The following is a 13297-nucleotide window of genomic DNA, read 5'->3' as shown; positions in this document are numbered from 1 at the left end:
TCAAATGGTGTCTAGGGCCCTTAGGCTTGTATTTTCCGTGTGTCTTTGATTAATAAACTTGACCCCTCAGAAGGGGCATTGTTCCTTATGTAAAGCCTCCTTAAACTTATTGATGACATGGGAAACTGAGGCAGGGAGCACCTGCAGTGCCATACTTGGCCAGCAGAGTGTAATATAGGGAGGATATGCCTTATTACATAACTCTTCCTTGTGATGCATCTGGTACTGGCCACTGTCAGAGACCAGATACTGGTCTAATCTGCTTGGCAATTACTATATTCCTCTCATAAGGGAGGGTCAGATCATCTGATCAGAGTTAGCAAATAAGAAGATTATAATATGACCCCTCTTCTTTGGCACTTGTAGGACATTGTCCAATTTCAAAAATGTTCTCAACTGAACCCTCATTTTCCAGTAACTCTGAAGTTTGTGTGGCACTGTAATCTGTCAAGAAGTAAGCTTTTAAACTAAACAGGATATTATAATATTATGCAAATAGTTTTATGAAGGCATTTCTCTAGTGTAATTATAATTCCTGTGTGATGGGTTATGTTCATCAGAAAAATAACTGTTATTTTTACTTTTTAAATAGAGCACTTGAGGAAAAACAGAAGGCAGTAGAAGAAAAAGAACTAAAATCTAGAGAACATATCCTGAAACAAAGGAAACTGAAACTTCAAGAAGCAACTGAAAAGTTCCAGCGTGCTCATCTCCCTTTTTCCCAACGCAGGAGAATAGGTTTGGAAATTCATTGCACAATGTAGTGAATCCTCATATTGGATGTATTTGTCAGTATAATGCTTCCTCAAAGTGCCCAGGACTGTGAGTCAACTTGTTACCCTTCTGCCTCCAGTGATAGGAAGATTTGCTTGTACTTAACTTAGAGTCAGCTCCCAGACACCAGTCTGTCAGCTACCCAAACAATCGTCTCATGGCAGTGCTAGCCCTCACTTTGCATTGCAAGTTAACAACAGGTGCACCCCAATCCCTGAGCCCCCTTAAAGTGTTCCCCTGCAGTGTTCAGCCCTTAACCACTATACTCACAGAAATTATCCTCTAAAGGTACAGTGCAAACACCAGCCTGTTTGATTTAGCTGAGGATCAGCCCCAATGTAACCTCGCAGCACTGAGATATATTTATAGTGAAAACAAACATGTTTATTGTCAAAAGGCTAAGATTTAAGAGATAGTGGAAAAGGATAATGATAGAAACAGATATAGTTACATATAAAACAAAGTATAACAGAGCATAAACTGTAATCAGATCAGTTTATATAAATCCAGCTCAAACTGGATTAAGGATAGACAAATGTCAGACAATATTTGGAGAGTACTTGGAATCATCCATAGGGCCAGATCAAAAAAGATCCATTTCTCTTGTTATTACTAGACACAGAGAAAGCCTTTGATAGAATAGAGTGGAACTTTCTTTTTCAAGTCCTGTCCCATAAGCAATGTTCTCTCTAATTTTTTACATCCATGTGCGGAATGAATTTTGTTATGTGCACTGATATGGAGGTGATAGTGTGGTGGAGATGGGGGTGAGGGATTCAGAGTGTGGGAGGGGACTCAGGGCTAGAGCAGAGGGTTGTGGTACAGGGGGTTGAGGGCTCTGGCTGAGGGTCCGGGCTCTGGGGTGGGGCCAGGGCTGAGGAGCTTGGGATATGGAAGGGGGCTCAGGGCTGGGGCAGAGGGTTGGGGCATGGAGGGGGTGAGGGCTCTGGTTGAGGATGGGGGCTCTGGGGTGGGGCCAGGGATGAGGGGTTTGGGGTGCAGGCTGCCCTGGGGCTGCAGCGAGGAGAGGCTGGGGGAAAGGCACCTCTCCCCACTGCGCACCTGCACGGCCCTTGATAGCCTGCTGTCCCATAAGGACTTTGGCCCCCCGTTCCTTTAAGAGATAAGTTGTCTTTACACCTGCCCAAAGCAGCTGTGCAAGTTAATGGAGTTAAATCTCCCCTTTCTGAATTGCACAGAGGGACTAGGCAGGGATGTCCATTGTCTCCTTTTCTTTTTTTGCACTAGTTATCGAGCCTTTTGCACAGAGAATAAGAAACAATGGAGCTATCATGGGATTAAAACATTCAGGAACACATCAGAAAATAGCATTACATGCACATGGTATTATATTATTTTTATCTAAACCAAGTATTTCCCTAAAATGAGTTTCTAAAGAAATCCAGGACTTTGGGAAAGCATCTGGATTTAAAGTAATTTATGCCAGATCTCAAATGTTAGCTTTCAGTTTGCCAGACTCTGAAAAGTCACTCCTCCAGAAAACATTTGGGTACAAATTCTATAAGATACTTGGCAATTCAAATCTCAAACAACCTAGAAGAACTCTGTGAGTTAAATGTCAAACCACTACTTCAACAAATGAAAAAAATAGGCAATTTTTTGATTGGGAAGAATAGCTACAGTCAAAATGAATATTCAGACAAGGATATCTTTCTTATTTTAAAATCTTTCAGTGATTATCCTAGATAAAACTGTAGCAGGAATACTGAGGATGCTGTTAGAATTTATATGGAATAAGAAAAAAACAAGAGTGAGAGTAGATACTTTGTATAGACCCATTAAACAGGGTGGACTAGCTTTTCCAAATATTCTATGGTATTATCAAGACAGCCAACTCAAAGCAGTAGTGGATGGGGGGCACTCTAACCCAGCCAAAGACTGGGTCTGTATTGAACAAAAAAATTGTGTAGTATAGTCATATACCACTTTTGAGGCTATCACTTAAATAATCTTTGTCAGATTTGTTGTCACAAATGCAGCAGCATCAACTGTGAGTTAATGTCTCTGACTTTAAGATCAAATATCAAAGTAAAAAAACCCGAAAAGGATGGTACTACTTTAGGGCTTAATCATGGCTTTTCCATGAGCCCAGAGTGAGGGTCAGGCTGCAAATCACAAACACTCTCGTGGTTTCCCTGCTGCTTCAAGGCAGGAATAAATGGTGCCAGTGGTCAATAGCTATACCACCTAGTGTATTAGGGAGGTGGAGCAAGTCCCCATCCTGTTCTGTCCATTTGCACAATGGGAGATGTAGTGGTTCTGTGGAGCACCTTTCTCCTCCTGCACTACTACCTATGATGTGGGAAGTAAGCCATAATTCACCCTGGGAAAATACTAGACAGAATTATTCAGGAATTTATCAGCTTGTATAATATGGTTTGGCTAAAACAACAACAAAAAGAGAGTGGTATATTACATATTTCTTTCAGCAATGTAGACTAAAGACAAATGCCAAAATTTTAAAATTCAGATCAGGCTCCTGATTAATCCATATTTAGGCATCTAAATAGAACTGGCCTGGTTTTTCTTCAGCGGTACTGAGCAACCCCAGTTCCCAGTGATGATCAAACCATTTCTGTTTATTGTTAGTCTGACTTTAGGTATCCAAGTTTGAAAATTGTGGCCAAAACATTTTATGATAAAGTTTTATAGAATGTTTCCTGACGATGTGTCTTTCCCTTTAACCCATATAGTCCAGAGAAAACCAGCTCCTCGATTAGAAGAGGCCCTTGAACAAATTCAAGGATCAGTTTTAACATCAGGGTTATATTTATCATCATCTAATAGGCACAAAAGTAGCTGCAGGTAAACATTTCTATTTATTCTATTGTGTTTAAAAACTAAATTATTTAGCTAATGCGTTGCAATATACAGCCAATAATTGACACTACTCTTCTGGAATTTTGGCAAACTATCTAGTGGCAAAAAATGCTGCTATGAGTACAATTAAAATTAAAATGTTGTGCCATATTCTTAAATGTTTGACGTCTACATGGCACAAAAGCAGAGGAAAGGAGGCAAACCTTTGCACTCCCCTAATCCTGAGGGCTAGTTCAATTCCCAGCATCAGTTACAGCAGCCTCAGGACTGTTCTAGCCTGAACCAGTTGCAGTGGCTGCCAAAGGCCATTCTCCCATCCCAGGATTAGAATGGGATGAATAATGAATTTTCTTTGTTCTTGGGCAGTTCCAAAAAAAATTTTTTTTTAAGTTTCATTTTGGGTTGAATTGAAACATTGAAAAAATTTCAAGTCTCATCAAAATGAAACATTTTATTTCAACCTAACTTGAAATGTTTTGTTTCAATTTTGGGCATTTTAACAAAAGCAAAGGAGGAATAGCTTTACGAACAGCAGGAATGAGGAGGAGGAGAAGGAGGTGGAACCCTCCTTATGAGCGTTAGCCCAGTGGTTAGGAAACTCACCTGGGATGTGGGAGATCCAGGTTTAATTCCCCTGCTTTCCCCCTGCCTGATGTGAAGAAGGAATTTGAACTTTGATCTCCCATGTTGCAAGAGTGTGTCTTAGCCGCTGGGCTGTGGGATATATGTAGCATTGGTCTTTTGTAATCTCTCCTCTTGAAACTCTTCCACTTGGTATAAATAATAGTCATGGGAGCAGGGAATTGACCTTGGGTTTCCCACATCCTAAACGAGTGCCCTAACTACCAGGGTATAGAGTCTTTCTCTCTGTTTTTTCCAGTCCCAATGCCTATTCATTGTCATTCTCAGTAGCATTTTGTAGTCATTCATAATAACAATTTCAAGTTGGGTTGAAACAAAATATTTCATTTTGACCATTCTGAAAGATTGCAGTTTCAGTTTGGTCAAAGCTATTCAGCGAACTCAGCACATATTAGTGAATAATTCTGGGTCATCCAAAACTGCATTTTTCAGTGAATAAACTATTAGCTGAAAAATTTTTCACCAAGCTCTACCCAGAATTGCTGGAGGACAAGAAGATATGATATGAGTAGATATTATTCCCATTTCATGTATGGAGAACTTGGGTACAAAGATTAAGGTCGAGACTATCTATTAATTTTGTATTTGAGGCACTTAGGACCTGATTTTTCAGAGTACTTAGCATTGTACAGTACTTACTGTGTTCAAAGCAGAGCTCCCATTGACTTCAGTTGCAGCTGTGAATGCACAGCATTTCTGCAAATCAGATCCCCAGTGTATCAAAATGGGCACCCAGAAAATGAGGAACACATAATTATTGACCTCCCATGAAATGTTTTGTTTAAATGACTTGCCCAGCATCACACAGGAACTCTGTGGCTGAGTCAGTTCTCCAGGAAAGCATTCAACTGTTTTAATTGTGATACCATCCTTTCTCTTTCTAAAATCTTCTGCCTCATCCACTATATACTTTCCAACTTCTATAAAAATAGTATGTGATCATGTAATTAAAGACTGTATCCTAATATGTACAACACAAGGGGGCTGAATTAAGGTTGCACAGTCAATCTGGCATTTCCTAATTTATGAGTGCTTTGAATATAGTTATTGTGTGTGGTTTCCTAAGTTTAACTCTATAATGTGACACCATATTGACACCCACATGGATCATCAGAAAGGTTGGAATCTTTATATCCATTGCATAGACTTTTCCCACTTGAATTAAGTGGCTAACTGCTAACAGTACTAGGTTGTCATTCTCTCTTGTGGACCAGCACTAGAGGGGAATGGGACATTTTGTGGGTTTCTCTAGGAGGGTGGTGAAGCACTGGAATGGGTTACCTAGGGAGGTGGTGGAATCTCCATTTTTAGAGGTTTTTAAGGCCCGGCTTGACAAAGCCCTGGCTGGGATGATTTAGTTGGGGTTGGTCCTGCTTTGAGCAGGGGCTGGACTAGATGATCTCCCGAGGTCTCTTCCAACCATAACTTTCTATGATTTTTCTGTGATTTGCTGACAGCAGAGGAAAGGTGAGGCTCAGGAACCTTTGGTTCTAGTCCAGGCTGTAGAGGAGTGTGTGTTTTAGTGGGCAGCACAGACTCTTCTTCCCATTCCGCCCAAGCATGATCCCTTCTGCTCCTTCCCCTTTTACCTGCCCCTGTCCCAGTTCTGTCCTTTCTCCACTCCATAGGCTTCTCACCCCATCTCATTGCCCAGTCATTCCTAGTCCCTCCCCCCTAGCTTCTTGTTCTCAATGTCCTGCCCGACCAGACCAAGTACCCTCCCGGCTCCTCATCCAATCTGTCTCTGTTCCCTTTCAGTCACCCCTGCTCACATTTCTTGTCCTCAGTGACTTCCAGTTTTCCTCCCTGGCTCCTCATCCAATCTCAATGTGTGCCTTGCCCATCACTGTGTTCGTGTCTCGGTCTTTGCCCAGCCAATCCCAGTTCCATGCACCATGACTCTTCCTCCAAGCTGTCTCTACTACCTTCTCCTTCCCCTGCATCACTAATTCTCAGTCCCATCCCACCCCTGCCAGTCAATTCCTCATCTGACGTCAGTCTTCCACTCCACCCCATTCACTGGCTCCCAGGTATCTCCCACCTGTTTCCTTCCATGGCTTCCAGTCGAAGTGTCTTCTCCCAGCTTCCAGTCGTAGTGCCTTGTCCAAGCTCCCAGTCTCCTTGCCAAACCAGTATCAGTCTTCCTCCATCCCTACTCCCAGTCCCATTTTTCTTCTTCCCCCACTAGCCTTCAATCCCAGCCGTCCCTCCCTGGCTCTTTATCCCAATGTACTCCCCCACCCTACCCCCAGTCTGGTTTTTGTCTCCTCTGCATTCAAATGGGGCAGCTTCCTCCTCCCGGCTGTCTGGGGCCCAGAGGGGGTCATTGGAAGCACAGGAGAAACAGGCTCCCTGTTGTCTTTTTCAGTGCCAGGATCGAGCCTGCTGCAGCCCAGAGCTGCAATTGCCGGGAAAATCTTGCTCAACCATGGTCTGGAGTATGTACAGTGTACACATTATCTTTGGGGAGTTTAGTTGCAAAACTGTGGCAAGTCTCTACTGAGCATTTGTGAACTCCAGTTCTTCAAATGCTTATGATAACTTGGCCAAATTTGGGTTAATTTTCGTGGGATGGCAAAGCCACATCCCTGACACAAAGCTCTCCTCAACCATTGCCAAATTCAAATCCCTCTTCCAAGGCATGGGGGCACTAGAGCTTCTCAAAGAATATATCACCAGTATTTTTTAACATGGGCAAAAAATAACCCTAGACTCATTCTTGGAAATGGCTGAACCATTTTGTCAGAAGCTTTCCAAAAGAATTCAGCCTGAGGCAGTCATTAAGCATGAAAAATTTCAACCCAAATGGTTAAAGTTTGGCAAAGCTATAAGCAACTGCGCAACCTTAATCGGTGGTGCTATCAGCCCCACCAGTAATTATGTATATATTATGTTGCCTTTATTTGGGAGATATTATATTCTTGCCATGTACTTCAGCATATTTCTTATTTTAAAAGTTATGTATTGTAAACTGTATAGTTAGATCAAGAAATACATAGTTTAGTTACTTTTGGCTTAATTTTTATTTTCTCACACCAAGAACTACAGATTCTCCCTCTGGTTCATCAGCATCTAAAAATGGCTTCTTACATCGGAAGCAGATCTCCACAAATGGTGGCTATGATAAAATGATCCAAGAAAACAGTGGAACAAACTTGGATAGTGACCAACTTCTCTTCCAGCAAAATCTGGAGGAAATGCAGCGACTCCTTGAAGAACAGCATATCAGCAGCTTGGCGGTAGGATTCTTTGAAGTTATTCACTAAATAATGTTTCTTACCGTAAGTGTCTTACTAAAAATTAAAAGTCAGATAGGCAGCTATCCTCCTGACAGTCTGATTCTGTTTCAAGTGATTGCACATGTCTATTCAACTTTAGGGGTGTGTGTGCCCAGTATACTAGCAGTATGAGATTTTCCCTTAGTGGTACCAGTCAGGACAGGATGTGCACTGTCTGCTGCCTCGTGCTGCTGCACAATGATATAAAGGAGAGATCCGCCCATGCCCCTCATCCCCAGTTCCTTCTTACTGCTCATGATGGCTGTGGGAATGTACTACTTTGCTAGTGCAAGAGTTTCCCTCTTTCCTAGTCTTTCCTGTTGTATATAGTTGGTACTTGTTAATAGTTTTAGTGTAGTATTTTACCTAGTAGGTTACCTAGTTACACAGTGCTGCCAGCAGCAGCACAGAAGTAAGGATGGCATGGTATGGTATTGCCACCCTTACTTCTGCACTGCAGAGCTGGGCCCTCAGTAAGCAGCTGCCGCTCTCTGGCCGCCCAGTTCTGAAGGCAGCACAGAAGTAAGGGTGGCAATTCTGTGACTCCTCTGAAATAACCTTGTGACCCCCCTGCAACTTCCTTTTTGTCAGGGCCCCCAATTTGAGAAATTCACGGGGGAGACCAGCAATCTGTGTAGTATAGGGGAAAAGCACACAAAAGACCACATTTCATGGGAGGAGACCAGATTTCAGGTCCATGATGTGTTTTTCATGGTTGTGAATTTGGTAGGACCCTGCTGATGAGGTAGTAGTGTCTGGTGTTTCCTCACTTCTCCTGGACCATTACGGGGCCCTCCAAGACCTCCTGAAGAGTGTGACTTCCTCCCTACATATGCAGGCAGTAGTAATTCAGGAGAGCTCACAAGATTGTTGATATGTTGGGATCTGTGGGGCCCTCTTGAGTGGCACTCCCAATAAAGGAAATTATTCTGGAATTCACAAAAACATTGTGGCAAATGCCATCTTCCCTGACTCCCACAGCTAAAAGGACTGAATGGGAAATAGTATGTCCCCTCACAGGGGTTTGAACATTTTTATATACACACACACACACACCCCCGGTGTCTTTGGTGGTTTCAGCTGTTAACTAAAAAGAGCACCAGAGTCCACAAGCATCTACCCCAAAATCAAAAGATGCAAAGAAATGTGATCCTTTTGGGAGAAAAGTTTATTCTACAGCTGAACTACAACTATGGATTTATAATCCGTAAGCATTGCTGGGCATTATGACTTCTCCCTCTGGGATAATATTTTTAAAATTAAAGATGAGTTGCCAGAGGAGGTCAGAAAAGAGTTTCTCACAGTGTAGTGAGTGAGGCAAGGTGGTAGTCAGGACCTTGCTTCAGGCTGCATTGAACGCTGCAGATTTTGCTGCCAGAGCCATTAAATCAGCCATTACAATGCATAGCTGTTCGTTGTTCCAGTCAGCAGGTCTTCTTCAAGAGGTCCAACAGACCACCCTTTTGAGGGACCAGTATTTTTTTTTCTCAGCAGATCGACTACAAGCTTCAGAGCCTTACAGATTTTAGGATTCCACTGCCAAAAGAAGATGCAGTTCAGCCTTCAGCAGTCCAACCATTATACTTTTTTACACATTGTCGGCAGGACCAGTCTAGGAAAAAAGGGAACAGTTACAGGAGGAGACGACCTTCACCTTTTTTGTCTTCTGTGAGCTCATCCAGCCAGCCTAGGAACACCAACACTCAGTTTGACATTCTTGTTGAGGACAATTTACCAGTTTGTGCTTTGCCAGCTTCTCCTATCTGTTTTTTATCCCAGCAGGCTATCCTGTTTCCTAAGGGCTTGGACCCATATCACTACAGACCAGTGGGTCTTAAGCATGGAGGAATTGGGATATATCCTTCAATTTTACTTCTAACTCTATTTCCTCTTCCCTCCTCCCCCCCGCCATTCCTATTCAAGGACAACTCTCATGAGGAAGTTCTCCTTCAGAAATTATAGAACCATACGGTTAGAAGGGACCTCAAAGGTCATGTAGTTTAACCCACTGCCAAGATGCAGAATTTGTTGTGTCTAAACCATCCAAGACAGATGGCTCTCCAGCCTCCATTTGAAAATCCACAGTGAAGGAGCTTCCAAAACCTCCCTAGGCAGTCTGTTCCATTGTCATGTTTGTCTTACAGTTAGGAAGTTTTTCCTGAAATTAAATCTTCTATGCTGTACTTTGAAATAGAGCTGTCAAACGATTAAAAAAATTAATCGTGCGTTTCATCGCACTGTTAAACAATAATAGAATACCATTTATTCAAATATTTTAGATGTTTTCTACATTTTCAAATATATTGATTTCAATTACAACACAGAATACAAAGTGTACAGTGCTCACTTTATATTTATTATTGATTACAAGTATTTGCACTGTAAAAAAAACAAAAGAAATAGTGTCAAGTATCAGAGGGGTAGCCGTGTTAGTCTGAATTTGTAAAAAGCACCAGAGGGTCCTGTGGCACCTTTAAGACTTAACAGAAGTATTGGGAGCATAAGCTTTTTTGGGTAAAACCTCACTTCTTCAGATGCAAGTGAAATAGTATTTTTCAATTCACCTAATACAAGTACTGTAGTGCAATCTGTTTATCATGAAAGTTGAACTTATCGTGAAATGTAGAATTATGTAAAAAAAATTGCATTCAAAAATTAAATATAAAATTTTAGAGCCTGCAAGTCCACTCAGTCCTACTTCTTGTTCAGCCAATCACTCAAACAAGTTTGTTTACATTTGCAGGAGATAATGCTGTCTGCTTCTTGTTTACAATGTCACCTGGAAGTGAGAACAGGCGTTCGCATGCCACTGTTGTAGACGATGTCACAAGATATTTACGTGCCGGTTTTTATGTGAAATTTATGTGCTAAAGATTCAGATGTCCCTTCATGCTTCAACCACCATTCCATGTGTCCATGCTGATGATGGGTTCTTCTCGATAACAGTCCAAAGCAGTTGCATGTTCATTTTCATTATCTGAGTCAGATGCCACCAGCAGAAGGTTGATTTTCTTTTTTTGGTCATTCGGGTTCTGTAATTTCCGCATTGGAATGTTGCTCTTTTCAGACTTCTGAAAGCGTGCTCCTCATCTAGTCCCTCTCAGATTTTGGAAGGCACTTCGGATTCTTAAACCTTGGGTCGAGTGCTGTAGCTATCTTTAGAAATCTCACATTGGTATCTTCTTTGCGTTTTGTGAAATCTGCAGTAAAGGTGTTCTTAAAATGAACGTGTGCTGGGTCATCATCCGAGACTGGTATAACAGGAAATATATGGGAGAATGCGGGTAAAACAGAGCAGGGGACATATTATTCTCCCCCAAGGAGTTCAGTCACAAATTTAATTAACACATTATTTTTTTAACAAGCATGATCAGCATGGAAGCATGTCCTCTGGAATGGTGGCCAAAGCATGAAAGGGCATATGAATGTTTAGCATATCTGGCACATAAATACCTTGCAATGCCAGCTACAAAAATGAAATGCGAATGCCTGTTCTCACTTTCTGGTGACATTGTAAATAAGGCAGCATTATCTCCTGTAAATGTAAACAAACTTGTTTGACATAGTGATTGGCTGAACAAGAAGTAGGACTGAGTGGACTTGTAGGCTCTAAAGTTTTACATTGTTTTGTCTTTGAGTGCAGTTATGTAACAACAAAAAAATCTACATTTGTAAACTCCACTTTCACTACAAAGAGATTACACTACAGTACTTGTATGAGGTGAATTGAAAAATACTATTTCTTTTGTTTATCATTTTTACTGTGCAAATATTTATAATAAAAAATAATATACACTTTGATTTCAGTTACAACACAGAATACAATGTATATGAAAATAAAATAAAATAAAAAAATTAATGGAGATATCCTATCTCCTAGAACTGGAAGGGATCTGAAAGGTTATCGAGTCCAGCCTCCGGCCTTTAGTAACAGGACCAAGTATTGATTTTGCCCCAGATCCCTAAGTGGCCCCCTCAAGGATTAAACTCACAACCCTGGGTTTAGCAGGCTGATGCTCAAACCACTGAGCTATCCCTCCCGCCAAATGTAGAAAAATATCCAAAATATTTAATAAATTTCAATTGGTATTCTATTATTCAACAGTGCGATTAAAAATGTGATTAATCACAATTAATTTTTTTAATCGCGATTAATTTTGAGTTAATTGAGTGAGTTAACTGCCATTAATCAACAGCCCTACTTTGAATCCATTGCCTCTTGTTCTTCCTTCTGTGGCAAAAAAGAACAACTTTTCTCCCTCTTTTTTATGGCAACCTTTCAAGTATTTGAAGACTACAATCACGTCTCCCCTTAATCTCCTCTTTTCCAAACTAAACATACCCAGTTCCTTCAGCCTTTGCTCATATGGTTTGCATTACATCCTTTTGATCATCTTTGTTGCTTGCCTCTGGATCCTTTCCAGTTTCTCTACATCCTTTCTATACACTGCTGAAACAGTACTCCAGCTGATGCCCAACCAGTACTGAGTAGAGCAGTACTATCGCCTCCTGTGACTTGCATACTATGCCTCTGTTAATGCAACCTAAAATTGCTTTTGGTTTTTTTGCAACAGTATCACATTGCTAACTCATGTTGAGGCTATGATCCACCACAACTCCCAGATGCTTCTCAGCTGTGCTGCTACCACTAAGCCATCATCTTCGGTTATCAGCTCACCTGCATTGACTAGTGGACCCACACCATCCCTGATCTTTCTTTTTTATCTTACGTATTTGAAAAACAGGTTTCAGAGTGGTAGCCGTGTTAGTCTGTATCAGCAAAAACAATGAGGAGTCCTTGTGGCACCTTAGAGACTAACAAATTTATTTGGGCATAAGCTTTCGTGGGCTAGAACCCACTTTATCAGATGCATGGAGTGGAAAATACGGAGCAGGTATAAATACATAGAAACAATTCAACATGGAGACAATTCAATTAACAATTAATTAGAATTAGAATTTCCCCAATACTAATTTCCCCCTACTGTTACTCCCACCTTCTTGTCAGCTGTCTGAAATGGGCCACTCTCATTACCACTTCAAAAGGTATGGCAATACCTCAAAGCCACAGGAGATTCCTCAGATTTATGGTCAATGAATCCCATTATCAGTTTGCAGTCCTGCCATTTGAACATAAGAACGGCCGTACTGGGTCAGACCAAAGGTCCATCTAGCCCAGTATCTTGTCTACCGACAGTGGGAGTGAACCTAACAGGTAATGATCAAGTGATCTCTCTCCTGCCATCCATCTCCACCCTCTGACAAACAGAGGCTAGGGACACCATTCCTTACCCATCCTGGCTAATAGGCGTTAATGGACTTAACCTCCATGAATTTATCCAGTTCTCTTTTAAACGCTGTTATAGTCCTAGCCTTCACAATCTCCTCAGGCAAGGAGTTCCACAAGTTGACTGTGTGCTGTTTGAAGAAGAACTTCCTTTTATTTGTTTTAAACCTGCTGCCCATTAATTTCATTTGGTGGCCCCTAGTTCTTATATTATGGGAATAAGTAAATAACTTTTCCTTATCCACTTTCTCCACATCACTCATGATTTTATATACCTCTATCATATCCCGCCTTAGTCTCCTCTTTTCCAAGCTGAAAAGTCCTAGCCTCTTTAAGCTCGCCTCATATGGGACCCGTTCCAAACCCCTAATCATTTTAGTTGCCCTTCTCTGAACCTTTTCTAGTGCCAGTATATCTTTTTTGAGATGAGGAGACCACATCTGTACGCAGTATTCAAGATGTGGGCATACCATCG

The 13297-nt window shown here is 41.4% G+C and overlaps 1 protein-coding gene across 4 annotated transcripts in view; it reads left to right on the top strand.

Annotated features, from left to right (window-relative positions):
• CEP126 (centrosomal protein 126) overlaps positions 1-13297 on the top strand; it is a 59926-nt gene that overhangs the window by 8166 nt on the left and 38463 nt on the right. For all 4 annotated transcript variants that reach the window (XR_004644170.1, XM_034758898.1, XM_034758900.1 and 1 more), the window contains exons 3-5: positions 593-738; positions 3489-3600; positions 7298-7496. Coding sequence is in view for 3 of the 4 variants with exons in the window: in XM_034758898.1 (XP_034614789.1) it covers positions 593-738; positions 3489-3600; positions 7298-7496 (457 nt within the window). In the remaining variant the exon portion in view is untranslated. The remainder of the gene's footprint in view (positions 1-592; positions 739-3488; positions 3601-7297; positions 7497-13297) is intronic.

Source organism: Trachemys scripta, chromosome 1 (genome assembly GCF_013100865.1).
Source record: "Trachemys scripta elegans isolate TJP31775 chromosome 1, CAS_Tse_1.0, whole genome shotgun sequence".
Classification (NCBI taxonomy): domain Eukaryota; kingdom Metazoa; phylum Chordata; order Testudines; family Emydidae; genus Trachemys; species Trachemys scripta.
Note: the sequence above shows the minus strand (reverse complement) of the source record. Positions and strands in the feature narration are given on the sequence as shown.